This window comes from Heterodontus francisci, chromosome 15 (genome assembly GCF_036365525.1).
Source record: "Heterodontus francisci isolate sHetFra1 chromosome 15, sHetFra1.hap1, whole genome shotgun sequence".
NCBI lineage: Eukaryota > Metazoa > Chordata > Chondrichthyes > Heterodontiformes > Heterodontidae > Heterodontus > Heterodontus francisci.
In genome coordinates this window covers 63,414,504-63,434,339 of record NC_090385.1, presented here as the reverse complement: position 1 = coordinate 63,434,339, position 19,836 = coordinate 63,414,504, and the positions used below count along the sequence as shown (strand labels likewise).

General features: G+C 45.0%; 1 protein-coding gene across 5 annotated transcripts in view; it reads right to left on the bottom strand.

The window, feature by feature from the left end:
- phka1a (phosphorylase kinase, alpha 1a (muscle)) overlaps nucleotides 1-10,142 on the bottom strand; it is a 213,366-nt gene extending 203,224 nt beyond the window's left edge. For 4 of the 5 annotated variants that reach the window (XM_068047677.1, XM_068047673.1, XM_068047674.1 and 1 more), the window contains exon 1: nucleotides 9,845-10,142. In XM_068047677.1, coding sequence (XP_067903778.1) covers nucleotides 9,845-9,922 — 78 coding nt within the window. In that variant the 5' untranslated portion in view covers nucleotides 9,923-10,142. The remainder of the gene's footprint in view (nucleotides 1-9,844) is intronic. The other variant, XM_068047676.1, reaches the window with a different exon arrangement.
- Nucleotides 10,143-19,836: the final 9,694 nt, after the last annotated feature.

Here is a 19,836-nt window from a genome sequence, read left to right as displayed (position 1 = left end):
CTGTGATTGCAGGGGAAGGTACCGTGGGAAGGGGACTAGGTGGTGGGGGTAATGGAGGAGTGGACCAGGGTGTCGCGGAGGGAATGATCCCTTCGGAATGCTGACAGGGGAAGGGAGGGGAAAGATGCGTTTGGTAGTGGCATCATGCTGGATGTGGTGGAAGTGGCGGAGGATGATCCTTTGCATCTGGAGGCTGGTGGGGTGGAAAGTGAGGACAAGGAGAACCCTGTCGCGGTTCTGGGAGGGAGGGGAAGGGGTGAGGGTAGAGGTGCAGGAAATGGCCGGACACGGTTGACAGCCCTGTCAACCACAGTGGGGGGAGAATCATCGGTTGAGGAAAAATGAAGACATATCAGAAACACTGTCATGGAAGGTAGCATCATCAGAGCAGATGCGTCAGAGATGGAGAAACTGGGAGAATGGAAGGGAGTCCTTACAGGAGGCAGGATGTGAAGTGGTGTTGTCGAAGTAGCTTTAGGAGTCGGTGGGCTTATAATGAATATTAGTAGACAGCCTATCCCCAGAGATGGAGACAGAGAAGTCGAGGAAGGGAAACGAAGTGTTGGAGATGGACCATGTGAAGGTGAGAGAAGGATGGAACTTAGAACCAAAGATGATAAAGTTTTCTAGTTCCGGGCAGGAGCAGGAAACGGCACCGATACAGTCATCAATGTACCGGAAAAAGAGTTGGGGGAGAGGGCCTGAGTAGGACTGGAACAAGGAATGTTCAACATATCCCACAAAAAGACAGGCATAACTAGCACCCATACGGGTACCCATAGCAACACCTTTTACTTGAAGGAAGTGAGTGGAATTGAAGGAGAAGTTGTTCAATGTGAGGACAAGTTCAGCCAGGCGGAGGAGGGTGGTGGTGGATGGGGACTGGTTGGGCCTCTGTTCAAGGAAGAAGTGGAGAGCCCTCAAACTGTCCTGGTGGGGGATGAAGGTGTAGAGTGTTTGGACGTCCATAGTAAAGAGGCGGCGGTTAGGGCCAGGAAACTGGAAATTGTCAAAATGACGTAGGGTGTCAGAAGAGTCATGGATGTAAGTGGGAAGAGACTGGACCAGGGAGAAAAGATAGAGTCAGGATAGGAAAAAATAAGTTCAGTGGGACAGGAACAGGCTGAAATAATGGGTCTGCCAGGACAGTCCTGTTTGTGGATTTTGGGAAGGAGGTAGAAGCGGGCTGTCCGGGGTTGCAGGACTATGAGGTTGGAAGCTGTAGAGGGAAGATCTGCAGAGGAGATGAGATCAGTGACAGTTCTGTGGACAGTAGCTTGATGTTCGGTGGTGGGGTCATGGTCCAGTTTGAAAAGAAAGACTGTTTGCTCCTGGACTGAGAAGATCTCTCCTGTCTGCTCCCATCTCTTTCTCAACAGCCTCTGAATCCACTGAAGACACATGAGCCCCAAGAGAGAAAAGTCTCCTACAGCGAACAAGATTAAATAATAATACTGGGCCCCAAAAAAACAAGATCTACCAACAATCAAGGACTCCACAGTGAGCTCAAAGAACCGTAACAAAACTCCTCAGATATTGCCTCAAACCTTTCCACTTTATTTTTCTTCTGCTCTTTTCTGTCTCTATTTGCATGTGTGTATCGCATATGCATACTAGCCTGGGCGTGTCCTGTATCCATAGACGTCAACCGAATTAGAGTTTAAGTTCAAGTTTAATAAATTTTAACCTTTCTTTAAACCTAAGAAAACCTGTTTGAGCTGGTTTCTTTGCCTTATAATTGGAAAGCGTGAACAAGGATTCACCAAGGGAGAGCTAAAAACACAGAGTTTTAAAAATTAAACCCTGTTAGTGTAAGACCAGGTGAAGGTTGAGATGGACCCCTTTCTCACCAGCTTGTAACAATCGCAATAGGCTTAGATGGAATCAGGATGGCTGCATCTATTTTTTAAATTCATTCATATGTTTTGGTATCACTGGCAAGACCAGCATTTATTGCCATCCCTAATTGTCCTTGAGGAGGTGGTGGTGAAGCACTGCAGTCCATCTGGTGTTAGGGAGGGAGTTCCAGGATTTTGACCCAGCGACGATGAAGGAACAGCGACACAGTTCCAAGTCAGGATGGTTTGTGACTTGGAGGGGAACTTGCATGGTGTTCCCATGCGCCTGCTACCCTTGTTCTTCAAAATGGTAGAGGTCGTGGGTTTGGAAGGAAGTGTCGAAGGAGTCTTGGTGAGTTGCAGTAGTGCATCTTTTGGATGGTACACACTGCTGCCAAGGTATGCCAAGTTGGAGGGAGTGAATGTTTAAAGTGATGGATGGTGTGTCAATGAAGCCAGCTACTTTGTCCTGGATGGTGTCAAGCTTCTTGAGTGTTATTGGAGCAGCACATATCCAGGCAATTGAGGAGTAATCCATCACACTCCTGACTTGTGCCTTGTAGATGGTGAAAAGGCTTTGGGGAGTCAGGAGGTGGGTTACTCGCCATAGAATTCCCAGCCTCTGGCTGATCCAATTAAGTTTCTGATCAATGGTGACCCCAGGATATTTTTGGTGGGGAATTCAGTTGAATGCCATTGAATGTCAAGGGGAGATGGTTAGATTCTCTCTTGTTGGATATGATCATTATTTGGCACTTGCATGGCACGAATGTTACTTGCCACTTATCAGCCCAAGCCTAAATGTTTTCCAGGTGTTGCTGCATGCAGTTTATAAGAGGGGTTATAAGCTTTTTATTCCATAAGGGGAGATATAATGGAAGTAATTTAAGTTATAAAGAGACTAGACTGTGTCCATCTGGACAGGCTATTTTAACTAGATAAGTTTAGAAAAATGAGGGGTCATGCATATAAGCTTTTTAAGCACAGAGCTAGGTCCAATGCCAGGAGGCTTTTTCTTAATGCAGAGGTGTTATCTACACATGGAATAAATTACAGGTTCATGTGGCAATTGCAGATTTGCTGTAACAATTTGAAAACGAGTTGGAGAAGTGTCTTCATGTGGCTAAAACCCATGAACATAAAGTTAGGTGGAATGTTGAGAATGTAACTCATGGTCACTGTGATTGCCTGAACTCATTTTGATAGCCTTAGGGGATTGGAGAGATATGTCTCAGATTTTATTCCCTGAAGTGCCCTCGGGTTTTTAATTTGCGTTTTTGTCTCTCCCAGGAGCATACATGACTACTACTTGAGAGGAAATACTTGGGGCCACGATGTTTCATTGTGCCATATGGGGATGCGGTGACATAGGCATAGTGGTAATGTCACTGGACTAGTAATTCAGAAACCCAGGCTAATGGTCTCGGGACATGGGTTCGAATCCCACCATGGCAGGTTGTGAAATCTGAATTAAATTAATAAAGCTGGAATTTTTTTTAAAAGCTAGTCTAATGGTGACCATGAAATCAATATTCACTAGTGTCCTTTAGGGAAGGAAATCTCCCATCTACATGTGACTCCAGACCCTCTCTTAAATGCCCTCTGAAACGGCCTAGCAAGCCACTCAATTCAAGGGCAATTAGGGATGCCTGTCTTTTTCTGTTATCTTTTTGCGTGTTCATACCTTGAACAAGTTGATACTTTGAATCACAGGGAACAGAACACCCAATGACCCAGCCTCAGATCTTCCACCCTAGGATGTGTATAACATATTTCAGAAAGCTTCAATAGGAAGTTCCATGTCCACTACTGGACTTCTCTACATGCATGGTCAAAACACTGTGTATTTGATGAAGATCCCACGACTGCGGATATAGTATATCTACTTAACGTTACCTCCTCAACACACTTCAAGTCAGCATCTTTTCTTAATCTGGTCAGAGCTTATTGAGCTTTGTTTCTAATGTACCTCCCATTGAAAGTCAATAATTTCTTAGTTCATTATTTATTTATGGCACCATGTGAAAAATTGGAACTCATCTCATCTACTTCAGATGAATGGTCAGAGCAGGGTTGTAGACCCTACTCAGATGAAGGAATTACCAAGATCTGCATTGCAGTCAGTAGACAGGACTTAACATAATGCTCATATGAACCAGTGGAGAAAAAGACTTTGATTGTGATTTTTAATCTTTATTTATTTGATCTTATTTCCTATCTTGAGTAACTATGGCAGAAAGATTAGAAAGGGGGAGAGAGCACAACAACATAAGTAAAGCAAAAGAAACAGAAGCAATGAGAGAGCAATCAAGAGATTGAAGAGGCAGATGCAGAAACAGAAGGAGAAGAGAAAGAGACTGAAATGGTAGAAGAGACCAATCAGTAAAGGATTGCTATTTTACCAAGTGAAACCTTTAATTATAAATCTGTCTCTGTTTCCGTATCATTGGCACCAATTGAAAAGGATAATACATGCCCAAATGTTTTCCTTTTCAGAAGTGTTTTCCCGCTCAGTTTTCTGAAACTTTAGGAACTGGTATGCTACGGCTCCTCAGTGGCATGATGTCAAATTTATTGTCTGGATTGACACATTAATAATAGTCCTTTAGGTTGTATGTGAAACCAATGATGCCCTGCCAGTTCTGGTGAAAGTTAAACATTCCATTGCACAAAAGGGCATGCAGCTGCAGTCTCCTCCCACCATTCTTCCCTCAACCAATAACAAATCAGATTAACTTTTCATTCACCCTTTGGATCCAGTGCCACAATGACGAGGCTATGTGTGCGATAGTGGAGTGATTATGATATTAGACTAGCAATCCAGAGATCATGAGTTCAAATCCCACCATGATAAATGTGGTGGGAGTTGTGGCTGGTACCAGATAAAATATGAATGTGCCAATTATCATAAAAACCCAACCCTGCAACCATGACCTGAACTGCAGCCCAAGTTCCCAGATTGACTCTTACTGTCCCACAGAGGACAGGCAATAAATGCGGCCTTTCCAGTGTCATCCAAAGCTTGAGAACAAATATATAAATGAAAAGCTTTTATGGGCTGTTACTTAGAATCACAGAAAGTCTAAGGCACAGAAAGAGGCTACTTGGCCCATCATTTCTGTGCCAGAAAAAAAAAATCCACCTATTCGAATCCCAGCTTCCAGCATTTGGTCTGTAGCCCTGCAGATTACGACACTTGAAGCGCATATCTAGACTCCTTTTGAATGAACTGAGGGTCTCTGCCTCAACTACCATTTCAGGCAGTAAGTTCCAGACCATCACCACGGCCTGGGTGAAAAATGTTTTCCTCATCTCCCCTCTAATTTTTCTCCCAATCACTTTAACTCTATGTCTCCAAAGGTGAATAGGCCCTTCACCTCCACTCTATCCAGGCCCCTCAAAATTTTGTACATTTCAATCAGATCTCTACTCAGCCTTCTCTGTTCCAAGGAAAACAACCCCAGCCTATCTAATCTTTCCTCATAGCTGCATTTTACCAGTCCTGACAACATCCTCATAAACCTCCTCTGTCCCTCACTTGTGCAATTACATCCTTTCTGTAATGAGATGGCCAGAGCTGCACACAGGACTCATGTTGCGGCCTAACCAATGAGTTATACAGTTCTAGCATAACTTCCCTGCTCTTATATTCTATACCTCGGCTAATAAAGGAAAGGATTCCATATGCCTTCTTAACTACCTTATCCACCTGTCCTGCTACCTTCAGGGATCTGTGGACATTCACTCCAAGATCTCTCACTTCCTCTACACTTGTCAATATTTTCCCATAAATCATGTATTACTTTACCTTGTTTGACCTCCCCAAATGCATCACCTCACACTTATCCAGGTTGAGTTCCATTTACCACTTTTCTACCCATCTGACCAGACCATCAATATCTTCCTACAGCTATCCTCCTCGCCATCTACCACATGGCCATTCTTTGTGTCCTCTGCAAACCTCTTGATCATGCCCCATACATTTATGTCCACATCATTAATATATACCACAAAAAGCAGGGGACTCATGACTGAGACCTGTGGAACGCCACTGTAAACAGCCCTCCAGTTGCTAAAACACCGATCAACAATTACCCTTGGTTTCCTGCCACTGAGCCAATTTGGATCCACCTTGCTGCATTTCCCTGGATCCCATAGGATTTTTTTTAAACCAGTCTGCTATGTGGGACCTTGTCAAAAGCCTTGCTAAAATCCATATAGACCACATCAACTGCACTACCCCCATCTATCTTCCTTGATACCTCTTCAAAAAATGCAATCAAGTTGGTCAAACAAGATCTTCCCTTAACAAATTCATGCTGACTATCCTCGATTAACCTGTGCCTAAGTGACAATTTATCCTGCCACTCAGAATAGATTCCAATAATTTTCCCACGACTGAGGTTAGACTGACTGGCCTGTAATTATTCGGTCTATCCTTCACTCCCGTTTTAAACAGAGGTAAAAAGTAGCAGTTCTCCAATCCTCCAGCATCACACGTGTATCCAGTGAGCACTGGAAAATAATGGTCAGACCCTCTGCTATTTCCTCTCTCGTTTCTTTTAAAAGCTTAAGGTACATTTCATCTGGTGCTGGTGATTTCGCAACTTTCAAGGATGCTAAGCCCATTAATACTTCTTCTCTCGAAGTACTTTAGTACTTTACTTCGAGTACTTTAGATGGGTCAGTTTTTGTCCAGTGTGTGCAGGAGGGTTTTCTGACACAGTATGTAGACAGGCCAACCAGGGGCGATGCCACATTGGATTTGGTACTGGGTAATGAACCCGGCCAGGTGTTAGATTTAGATGTAGGTGAGCACTTTGGTAACAGTGATCACAATTCGGTTAGGTTTACCTTAGCGATGGGCAGGGACAGGTATATACCGCAGGGCAAAAATTATAGCTGGGGGAAAGGAAATTATGATGCGATTAGGCAAGATTTAGGATGCGTAGGATGGGGAAGGAAACTGCAGGGGATGGGAACAATCGAAATGTGGAGCTTATTCAAGGAGCAGCTACTGCATGTCCTTGATAAGGATGTACCTGTCAGGCAGGGAGGAAGTTGTCGAGCGAGGGAGCCGTGGTTTACTAAAGAAGTTGAAGCGCTTGTCAAGAGGAAGAAGAAGGCTTATGTTAGGATGAGACGTGAAGGCTCAGTTAGGGCGCTTGAGAGTTACAAGCTAGCCAGGAAGGATCTAAAGGGAGAGCTAAGAAGAGGACACGAGAAGTCATTGGCGGATAGGATCAAGGAAAACCCTAAGGCTTTCTATAGGTATATCAGGAATAAAAGAATGACTAGAGTTAGATTAGGGCCAATCAAGGATAGTAGTGGGAAGTTGTGTGTGGAATCAGAGGAGGTAGGGGAAGTGTTAAATGAATATTTTGCGTCAGTATTTACAATAGAGAAAGAAAATGTTGTCGAGGAGAATACTGAGATTCAGGCTACTAGGCTAGATGGGATTGAGGTTCACAAGGAGGAGGTGTTATCAATTTTGGAAAGTGTGAAAATAGATAAGTCCCCTGGGCCAGATGGGATTTATATTTATCCTAGGATTCTCTGGGAAGCTAGGGAGGAGATTGCAGAGCCTTTGTCCTTGATCTTTATGTCGTCATTGTCGACAGGAATAGTGCCAGAAGACTGGAGGATAGCAAATGTTGTCCCCTTGTTCAAGAAGGGGAGTAGAGACAGCCCTGGTAATTATAGACCTGTGAGCCTTACTTCGGTTGTGGGTAAAATGTTGGAAAAGGTTATAAGAGACAGGATTTATAATCATCTTGAAAAGAATAAGTTCATTAGCGATAGTCAGCATGGTTTTGTGACGGGTAGGTCGTGCCTCACAAACCTTATTGAGTTTTTCGAGAAGGTGACCAAACAGGTGGATGAGGGTAAAGCAGTGGATGCGGTGTATATGGATTTCAGTAAGGCGTTTGATAAGGTTCCCCATGGTAGGCTATTGCAGAAAATACAGAAGTATGGGGTTGAAGGTGATTTAGAGCTTTGGATCAGAAATTGGCTAGCTGAAAGAAGACAGAGGGTGGTGGTTGATGGCAAATGTTCATCCTGGAGTTTAGTTACTAGTGGTGTACCGCAAGGATCTGTTTTGGGGCCACTGCTGTTTGTCATTTTTATAAATGACCTGGAAGAGGGTGTAGAAGGGTGGGTTAGTAAATTTGCGGATGACACTAAGATCGCTGGAGTTGTGGATAGTGCCGAAGGATGTTGCAGGGTACAGAGGGACATAGATAGGCTGCAGAGCTGGGCTGAGAGATGGCAAATGGAGTTTAATGCGGAAAAGTGCGAGGTGATTCACTTTGGAAGGAGTAACAAGAATGCAAAGTACTGGGCTAATGGGAAGATTCTTGGTAGTGTAGATGAACAGAGATATCTTGGTGTCCAGGTGCATAAATCCCTGAAGGTTGCTACCCAGGTTAATAGGGCTGTTAAGAAGGCATATGGTGTGTTAGCTTTTATTAAGTAGGGGGATCGAGTTTCGGAGCCACGAGGTCATGCTGCAGCTGTACAAAACTCTGGTGAGACCGCACCTGGAGTATTGCGTGCAGTTCTGGTCACCGCATTATAGGAAGGATGTTGAAGCTATGGAAAGGGTGCAGAGGAGATTTACTAGGATGTTGCCTGGTATGGAGGGAAGGTCTTACGAGGAAAGGCTGAGGGACTTGAGGTTGTTTTCGTTGGAGAGGAGGAGGAGGAGAGGTGACTTAATAGAGACATATAAGATAATCAGAGGGTTAGATAGGGTGGATAGTGAGAGTCTTTTTCCTCGGATGGTGATGGCAAACACGAGGGGACATAGCTTTAAGTTGAGGGGTGATAGATATAGGACAGATGTCAGAGGTAGTTTCTTTACTCAGAGAGTAGTAGGGGCGTGGATCACCCTGCCTGCAACAGTAGTAGACTCGCCAACTTTAAGGGCATTTAAGTGGTCATTGGATAGACATATGGATGAAAATGGAATAGTGTAGGTCAGATGGTTTCACAGGTCGGCGCAACATCGAGGGCCGAAGGGCCTGTACTGCGCTGTAATGTTCTAATTCTAATTCTCCCTATGTTTATCACATCCAATACTTCACATTCCTCCTCCTTCACTACAATATCGGCACTGTCCCCCTCTTTTGTGAAGGCAGATGCAAAGCATTCATTAGGAACCATACATCTTCCGCCCCGACACATAGGTTATCTTTATGGTCCTTTTTGGGCCCTACTCTCTCTTTAGTTATCCTTTTACTCTTAATGTATTGATAAAACATCTTTGGATTCACCTTGCCAATATTCTTTCATACCGTCTATTTGCTTTTCTAATTTCCTTTTTGTTTTCACCCCTCCACTTCCTATAATCCTCTTGGCTTTCGGTACTATAGAGTTCTCGGTGTTGGACATAAGCTTTCCTTTTCTGCCTTCTTACCCTGTAAGTTCCTCAACATCCATGGGGCTCTAGATTTGGCCGTCTCACCCTTTTTCTTTGTGGGAACATGTTTACTCTGAAGCCCTTGAATCTCCCCTTTGAATGCCTCCCACTGTTCTGACAGTGATTTACCTTGGGCAGAACATTTGCCTACATTGTAAGTCACTGCAAAACTCTCCCAGTGAAGAAGAGAAATGCAACGAGAAAGACAGCAAAGATTCTTATCATTGGCGAGTTAAACACCTGTTGCGATTGCTATGACAGCGTGACTGGAGTTTCCAAATGTCACACTACATGTTCTCAAAGAAGCTTAAAGGGAACATCGTGTCTTCATTTGCAAACAAAAAGCTCGTTAACCTCAATCAAGGCTAAAAATATCATGTGTTTTCAACATGAAGCCAGTTAACTGAGTTGCACAAACTGTTTTCGTAAAGTCTGAGATCCTTTTCATGTTTTAATATTGATTATTAAGCCTGTTTTCATCAAAGTGAGTGAGGAGACAGTTACCGGCCGCACGGTAATGCAGCTCCTACAAACTGTAGCAGCATTGCCGGGAGAACAAAGTAACTCACTGGCATTTACCCACCTGGTGACACAGGATAGTGCTATTCACCAGCCGGCCGTAATAGTCCAACCTCACCCCGGAATTACTTCGGCTCCTCATCCTCGGAGCTGCGACCGCCTGGCTCCAGGTTCCTGCTGGGACGGCGCGGTCAGGCAACCAACTTCACTTCCAACGGCCCTTGCCAAGTCCTGCCCTCCAGGCAGGGCAGGGCCGAACTCCAGTGTCTCCGCCCCTAACAACCAGCCAGACAGCGAGCCGGGTGAAGACTGCTAACCGCCACTGCGGCCAACTAGGGGGAATCGGCCAGCCCTCCGCGAATAGTGATGGCCACACCTCCTCCCACAAACCCCGCCCATTCCCCCTACGACACACAAACTCCGCCTACTCCCCCATCCCAAATCACGCCTGCCCATACAAATCCCGCCCCTCCCCGTATCAACCTCGCCTCCTCCCCACACAAACCCCGCCCATTCCCCCCCACGACACACAAACTCCGCCTACTCCCCCATCCCAAATCACGCCTGCCCATACAAATCCCGCCCCTCCCCGTATCAACCTCGCCTCCTCCCCACACAAACCCCGCCCACATACAATTCCCACATAAACTCCGCCCCATATCCCGCACGCCCACTTTGTGCGCCCCGACAAAAGCCCCCCGCGCCTTCAATCCCCGTCCCTTTCCCACTATACTTGGCACCGACTACGAGGTCTGCAGCACATGCGCACAGCTAGACACCAACGGCCTGGTTAGTGCGCAGGCCTAAATCCAACCCTGGGCTTCAGCTTCGGTCGATATTTTGGCCAGTGGTTGGCAGTTTTACAGATTATTTGTGTGTTTGTTTTTATTTCAGAACTGTATTTTCGTTAAAAGGGTCTGGCTTCATCTTTTTCTAGTTGGCTTGTGCCAGCTTGACCCAATTGTCCGTATTCTCAACACTGCGAGGGAGAGAGAATTTGCTCCCATAACAGCAAGACACTATTTCAAGAAAAATCTGATCCCTGGTGAATGGGGAAATTCAGAGTATTAACTGAGATCTCATCATATCTAATGGTGAGAGATTGCAAAGCTCTGAGATGCAGAGGGATTTGGGTCTCCTAGTGCATGAATTGCAAGAGGGTAGTATGCAAGTATAACAAGTGATTAAGAAAGCAAATAGAATGTTATAATTTATTGCGAGGGGAATTGAATACAAAAGTAGGGAGGTTATGCTTCAGGTATACAGGGCATTGGTGAGACCATATCTGGAGTATTATGTACTGTATTGGTCTCCTTATTTAAGGAAGGATGTAAATGTGTTGGAGGCAGTACAGAGAAGGTTTACTGGACTAATACCTGGAATGGGCGGGTTGTTTTATGAGGAAAGGTTGGACTTGTATCCGCTGGAATTTAAAAGAGTAAGGGGTCACTTGACAGGGTGGATGTGGAAAGGATGTTTCCCCTTGTGGGAGAATCTAGAACTAGGGGTCACTGTTTAAAAATGAGGGGTCGCCCATTTAAGACAGAGATGAGAATTTTTTTCTCTGAGGGCCATGAATCTTTGGAATTCTCTTCCTCAAAAGGTGGTGGAAGCAGAGTCTTTGAATATTTTTAAGGCAGAGGTAGATCGTTTCTTGGTAAGCAAGTGGGGTGAAAGGTTATTGGGGGTTGGCGGGAATGTGGAGTTGAGATTACAATCAGATCATGATCTTATTGAATGGCGGAGCAGGCTCAAGGGCCGAGTGGCCTGTTTCTGCCCCTAATTCGTTTGTTCATACAGGGGGCATACTGCATACAGCTTTGGTCCCCTTGCATTGGAAGCAGTTCAGATAAGGTTTCCTGACTCAATATGTAGATAGGCCGACTAGAGGGGAGATTATGTTGAACTTGGTGCTTGGCAACGAACCAGGCCAGGTGGCAGATCTCTTGGTGGGAGAGCATTTCGGTGATAGTGATCACAACTCCCTGACCTTTACTATAGTCATGGAGAGGGACAGGAGCAGACGGGATGGGAAAATATTTAATTGGGGGAGGGGGAATTACAATGCTATCAGGCAGGAACTGGGGAGCATAAATTGGGAACAGATGTTCTCAGGGAAATGCACAACAGAAATGTGGAGGTTGGTTAGGGAGCACTTGCTGCAACTGCTGGATAGGTTTGTCCTGATGAGGCAGGGAAGGGATGGTAGGGTGAAGGAACCTTGGATGACAAGAGATGTGGAACAGCTAGTCAAGAGGAAGAAGGAAGCTTACTTAAGGTTGAGGAAGCAAGGATCATACAGGGCTCTAGAGGGTTACAAGCTGGCCAGGAAGGAACTGAAGAATGGACTTAGGAGAGCTAGAAGGGGACATGAAAAGTCTTGGCGGGTAGGATTAAGGAAAATCCCAAGGCGGTCTACACTTATGTGAGGAACAAGAGGATGGCCAGAGTGAGGGTAGGGCCGATCAGGGACAGTGGAGGGAACTTGTGCCTGGAGTCAGAGGAGGTAGGGGAGGTCCTAAATGAATACTTTGCTTCAGTATTCACTAGTGAGAGGGACCTGGTCATTTGTGAGGACAGCGTGGAACAGGCTGATATGCTTGAACAGGTTGAGGTTAAGAGTGAGGATGTGCTGGAAATTGTGAATGATACAAGGACAGATAAGTCCCCGGGGCCAGACGGGATATACCCAAGGATGTTACGGGAAGAGATTGCTGCGCCTTTGGCGATGATCTTTGCGTCTTCACTGTCCACTGGAGTAGTACCGGATGATTGGAGGGTGGCAAATGTTGTTCCCTTGTTCAAGAAAGGGAATAGGGATAACCCTGGGAATTATAGACCAGTCAGTCTTGCGTCGGTAGTGGGCAAATTATTGGAGAGGATTCTGAGAGACAGGATTTATGATTATTTGGAAAAGCATAGTTTGATTAGAGACAGTCAGCATAGCTTTGTTAGGGGCAGGTCATGCCTCACAAGCCTTATTGAATTCTTTGAAGATGTGACAAAACAAATTGATGAAGGAAGAGCAGTAGATGTGGTGTATATGGATTTTAGCAAGGCGTTTGATAAGGTTCCCCATGGTAGGCTCATTCAGAAAGTAAGGAGGCATGGGATTCAGGGAAAGTTGGCTGTCTGGATACAAAATTGGCTGGCCCATAGAAGTCAGAGGGTGGTAGTAGATGGAAAGTATTCAGCATGGAGCTCGGTGACCAGTGGTGTTCCACAAGGATCTGTTCTGGGACCTCTGCTCTTTGTGATTTTTATAAATGACTTGGATGAGGAAGTGAAAGGCTGCGTTAGCAAGTTTGCCGATGATACAAAGGTTGCTGGAGTTGTGGATAGTGTGGAGGGCTGTTGTAGGTTGCAACGGGACATTGACAGGATGCAGAGCTGGGCTGTGAAGTGGCAGATGGAGTTCAACCTGGAAAAGTGTGAAGTGATTCATTATGGAAGGTCGAATTTGAATGCGGAATACAGGCTTAAAGACAGGATTCTTGGTAGTGTGGAGGAACAGAGGGATCTTGTGGTCCACATCCATGGATTCCTCAAATTTGCCACTCTAGTTGATAGGGTTGTTAAGAAGGCGTATGGTGTTGGCTTTCATTAATAGGGGGATTGAGTTTAAGACCCGCGAGGTTATGCTGCAGCTCTATAAGGCCCTGGTTCAACCACACTTGGAATATTGTGTTCAGTTCTGGTCGCCTCATTATAGGAAGGATGTGGAAGCTTTAGAGAGGGTGCAGAGGAGATTTACCAGGATGCTGCCTAGACTGGAGGGCATGTCTTATGAAGAAAGGTTGAGGGAGCTAGGGCTTTTCTCATTGGAGCGAAGAAGGATGAGAGGTGACTTGATAGAGGGGTACAAGATGATGAGAGGCATAGATAGAGTGGATAGCCAGAGACTTTTTCCCAGGGTGGAAAGGGCTATCACCAGGGGGCATAATTTTAAGGTGATTGGAGGAAGGTTTCGGGGAGATGTCAGAGGTAGGTTCTTTACACAGAGAGTGGTGGATGCGTGGAGTGCACTGCCAGCGGTGGTAGTAGAAGCAGATACATTAGGGACATTTAAGCGACTCTAGGCTAGGTACATGGATGATAGTAGAATGAAGGGTAGGTAGTTAGTTTGATCTTAGAGTAGGTTAAAGGTTCGGCACAACATCGTGGGCCGAAGGGCCTGTACTGTGATGTTCTATGTTCTATGTTTAAGGTTCACTAGGCTGATTCCTGGAATGAAGAGGTTGTCTTATGAGGAAATGTTGAGCAGGTTGGGCCTAAATTCATTGGAGTTTAGAAGGGGAAACATCCTTTCCACATCCACCCTGTCAGTACCCCTCCGAATCATATATGTTTCTCCCAAGTGGCCCCTTACTCTTCTGAACTGCAGCAGATACAAGTCTAGCCTGACCAATCTTTCCTCATATGACAACCCGCCCATTCCAGGTATTAGTCCAGTAAACCTTCTCTGTACTGCCTCCAACACATTTACACCCTTCCTTGAATAAGGAGACCAATACAGTACATGATACTCCAGATGTGGTCTCACCAATGCCCTGTATAGCTGAAGCATAACCTCCCTACTTTTGTATTCAATTCCCCTCACAATAAATTATAACATTCTATTTGCTTTCCTAATAGAAATGTAAGATTCTGAGGGGGATTGACAGGGTAGGTGCTGAGAGGATATTTCCCCTCCTGGGGGAATCTAGAACTAGGGGGACAGTTTCAAAATAAGTGGTCTCCCTTTTAAAATGGAGTTGAGGAATTTCTTCTCAGAGGGTTGTTAATCTTCGGAATTCTCTTTCCCCAGCGAGCAGTGGCAGCTGGGTCATTGAATATATTCCAGGCTGTGTTACAGATTTTTGGTCGACAAGGGAGTCGAGGGTTATGGGGGACAGGCGGAAAAGTGAGGTTAAGGCCACAGTCTAACAGCCATGATCTCATTGAATGGCAGAGCAGGCATGAGGGCCTGAATGGCCTACTTCTCCTTCTATTTCTTATGATCTTATGAAATGTGGGAATAGAGTGATGCATCACAGACTCTAATGTCTCATGACAACCAACTATAACAGGTTTAAGTAGTAATGCAATAACAGACCAATTTGCCAGCTTTATGGCAACAGAGGTGTCTCAGCCAGACTAACTAAAGATGAGAGAGAGAACATAAATAAAGAAAACTTGCATTAAGAAAACAGATCTGCACATTTTGAATAGGTTTGCAGCCAGTCGATCTGACAAATGTCAGACCTAATATTTCTCTGTTGCTGTCAGCTATCATTTATTTTAAAGTCACTTTACACATATCTCAGTATGCAGACCAAGTAGATTGAGTACATACCATTCTGTAGAACATGCAAATTTACTAATGGAGTCTCCTATTTAGAAGGGTTGATCTTTTAAAAGGATAAACAGTTAGTTTTGTTCTTGAGGTATTAACGTGGAAATTAACAATAGCTGTCCTTAATCATATCCTGGTAATTTTACCCTCTTTGCAAAGAGGACTTTAAAGAAGATCCTGATGGCAAGACATTATTATATCCTGATGGCCCTAAAACAAAGTTTATCATATTCAGAACAACCACACGCACAGATGTAATTTATTTCAGCAAAACAACATTGTATTAATATAACGACAACAGATTATATAAATTCCATTATTGTTAAAATAGTTACAAAGTCAATTCTAGACCAAGTTAATATAAGAAAGCAAAATACTGCAGATACTGGAAATCAGAAATAAAAACAGAAAATGCTGGAAAAACTCAGCAGGCCAGGCAGCATCTTCATTTTTTATTTGTTCATGGGATGTGGCCACCGCTGGCAAGGCAAGCATTTATTGCCTGTTCCTAATTGTCCTTGAGAAGGTGATGTTGGTGTGCCGCCTTCTTGAACAGCTGCAGTCCGTGTGGTATAGGTACACCCACAGCACTGTTAGATAGGGAGTTCCAGGATTTTGACCCAGTGACGATGAAGGAACGGCAATAATTTCCAAGTCAGAATGGTGTGTGACTTGGACAGGAACATGCAGGTAGCGGTATTCCCATGCACCTGCTGCCCTTGTTCTTCTAGGCGATATGAGTGCTGTTCCTCAAGCTTCCGTTGAGCTCGATGACAGGTAGCCGGAAGCTCAGGGTCAAAATTGCGGACCCAATGGAGGTGCTCCAGAAAGTGGTCACCCAATCTGCATTAGGTCTCCCCAGTCATCAGCCGTCAATCAATCGTTCGTTGGTGTCATCATCTTCCCAGAAGGTTGACTGCCATGGATCTCTACCTCTGTCTGTCCTGTGCTGCCCTTACACATTCCACATAGGTCAACTGCATCCAGTCCATTATAAGCGTCAACCATTTTCTCCTCTGCTTCCCTCTCCTACATTTTCCGTCGGTCTTTCCTTCCAATAATTGTCTCTGTCTACCTTCTGCTCTAATGATGTGATCTAAATATTGTATCTTTCTCTCTTTGATATAATGCACTAATTTCTTCTTTTCTCCAGCCACTTCCACATCAGTCTTTCTGTCTGTGTAGGATATGCGGAACTATATACTAAATTAAAATAAGGACACGGAAGTCTATTTCACCTGGAAGGAGAGTTTGGGGTCTTGGATTGTGAGAAGGGAGGAGGTAAAAGGGCAGGTGTTGTATCTCCCGTGTTTAAAAGAACAAAGAAAATTACAGCACAGGAACAGGCCCTTCGGCCCTCCAAGCCTGCGCCGATCCAGATCCTCTATCTAAACCTGTCGCCTATTTTCTAAGGGTCTGTATCTCTTTACTTCCTGCCCATTCATGTATCTGTCTAGATACATCTTAAAAGACGCTATTGTGCCCGCGTCTACCACCTCCGCTGGCAACGCGTTCCAGGCACCCACCACCCTCTGCGTAAAGAACTTGCCACGCATATCCCCCCTAAACTTTTCCCCTCTCACTTTGAACTCGTGTCCCCTAGTAATTGAATCCCCCACTCTGGGAAAAAGCTTCTTGCTATCCAACCTGTCTATACCTCTCATGATTTTGTACACCTCAATCAGGTCCCCCCTCAACCTCCGTCTTTCTAATGAAAATAATCCTAATCTACTCAACCTCTCTTCATAGCTAGCGCCCTCCATACCAGGCAACATCCTGGTGAACCTCCTCTGCACCCTCTCCAAAGCATCCACATCCTTTTGGTAATGTGGCGACCAGAACTGCACGCAGTATTCCAAATGTGGCCAAACCAAAGTCCTATACAACTGTAACATGACCTGCCAACTCTTGTACTCAATACCCCGTCCGATGAAGAAAAGCATGCCGTATGCCTTCTTGACCTGCGTTGCCACCTTCAGGGAACAATGGACCTGAACACCCAAATCTCTCTCTACATCAATTTTCCCCAGGACTTTTCCATTTACTGTATAGTTCACTCTTGAATTGGATCTTCCAAAATGCATCACCTCGCATTTGCCCTGATTGAACTCCATCTGCCATTTCTCTGCCCAACTCTCCAATCTATCTATATTCTGTTGTATTCTCTGACAGTCCCCTTCACTATCTGCTACTCCACCAATCTTAGTGTCGTCTGCAAACTTGCTAATCAGACCACCTATACTTTCCTCCAAATCATTTATGTATATCACAAACAACAGTGGTCCCAGCACGGATCCCTGTGGAACACCACTGGTCACACCTCTCCATTTTGAGAAACTCCTTTCCACTGCTACTCTCTGTCTCCTGTTGCCCAGCCAGTTCTTTATCCATCTAGCTAGTACACCTTGGACCCCATGCGCCTTCACTTTCTCCATCAGCCTAACATGGGGAACCTTATCGAACGCCTTACTGAAGTCCATGTATATGACATCTACAGCCCTTCCCTCATCAATCAACTTTGTCACTTCCTCAAAGAATTCTATTAAGTTGGTAAGACATGACCTTCCCTGCACAAAACCATGTTGCCTATCACTGATGAGCCCATTTTCTTCCAAATGGGAATAGATCCTATCCCTCAGTATCTTCTCCAGCAGCTTCCCTACCACTGACGTCAGGCTCACCGGTCTATAATTACCTGGATTATCCCTGCTACCCTTCTTAAAGAAGGGGACAACATTAGCAATTCTCCAGTCCTCCGGGACCTCACCCGTGTTCAAGGATGTTGCAAAGATATCTGTTAAGGCCCCAGCTATTTCCTCTCTCACTTCCCACAGTAACCTGGGATAGATCCCATCCGGACCTGGGGACTTGTCCACCTTAATGCCTTTTAGAATACCCAACATTTCCTCCCTCCTTATGCCGACTTGACCGAGAGTAATCAAACATCTGTCCCTAACCTCAACATCCGTCATGTCCCTCTCCTCGGTGAATACTGATGCAAAGTACTCGTTTAGAATCTCACCCATTTTCTCTGACTCCACGCATAACTTTCCTCCTTTGTCCTTGAGTGGGCCAATCCTTTCTCTAGTTACCCTCTTGCTCCTTATATATGAATAAAAGGCTTGCATGGGAAGCTGCCATGAGAAGGAGAGAGGGTGTTGGGGGTGACTGAAGAGTGGACTAGGGTGTCGCAGAAGGAATGTTTCCTTCAAGTGCTGAAAGGGGAGTGGAGGGAAAGATGTGTTTGGTGGCGGCATCACACTGGAGATAGTGGAAATGGCGAGGATGATCTATTGAATGTGGATGCTATTGGAGTGAAAGTTGAGGAAAAGGGGAACCCAATCGTGGTTAACGGAGAAAGGGGAAGGGGTGAGAGCAGAAGTGTGGGAGATGGGATAGACATGTCGCGAGCCATGTAAACCACGGTGGATGGGAATCCTTGGACCCCCTCTCACCTTCCTACGGCACCTGCCTGTGCAAACACAGGAGATGCAACACTTGCCCTTTTACCCCCTTGTTCCCCACCATCCAGGGTGCCAAAACTCCTTCTAGGTGAAACAGCGGTTTACTTCTTATTTAGGACATTGCAACATGATGTGGTCCACTTTACACTGGGGAGACCAAATGCAGATTGGGTGATCGCTTTGCAGAACACCTCCATTCAATCTGCAAGTATGACCCTGAGCTTCCAGCCATTTTAATTCTCTGCTCCTCTCTCAATCTGACATCTCTGTCCTCGGCCTCCGACAATTAAGCTCGACGTAAACGTGAGAAACCGCAGCTCATCTTTCAATTAGGCACTTTACAGCCTTCAGGACTCAACACTGAGTTCAACAATTTCATTTCATGACCACTGCCCTCATTTTTTTGGACAGCAGCTGTTCAGAATGATTCTGCTATTCTAATTTACACCTCTTTTGTCTCTTGTCCAATCCTTACTTGTACCTTGCCCTTTTTGCCTTGCACTATCATCCCCTTTGTCATTTAATCTCTTCTGCCTTCCACACACTCACAGACCTCCCCTTTTATTCTTTCTACCCCTCTGTCTTTCTCTGCCTCTGTATTTGCTTAAAACTTGTTAAATCAATAACTTTTTCCAGTTCTGTTGAAAGGTCATTAACCTGAAACGTTAACTTTGTTTCTCTCCACAAATGCTGCCTGACCTGCTAAGTATTTCCAGCACTTTTTGTTTTATTCATATAAAAACGGTTGAGTTAGTGTGAGGAATGAAATGGCTGCTATGTTATCTCAGCTGTAATAATTTAATTTCCCATACTGTTTTTCTTGAGTAGCTGTCTATGAATTTCAGTCCTAGGGAGTAATACCCTGTGTTTACAACGACTATTTCCAATTCAAGTATTGCATAAATTAGAGGTGGAGTAAAGATCCTCCTATACTTCCCCATCAAGCACTTCATGCAGGCCTCAATGCAGAGTGAAGTTCCTGATCTTTTTTTTTAGTAATACGCCTTTCTGCTAACTTCAGAACAAAAATGTGTCTTAATACTAAACACACAAGAGGCCCCCCTCCCTCCTCCGTTTCCCCCCCCCCCCCCCCCCCCCACTCCCCCGACAACAACATTATTTTTCTACTTCTGTCATCGGGCATCCTTTTTGACTGCCAGTTCACTTCTAATTAATGCATATCACTGGCCAGTGTCCTTGTCAGACTTCACCTACACCAAGAAATAAAGGGCACATTCAAGCCATGGAGGTGACATA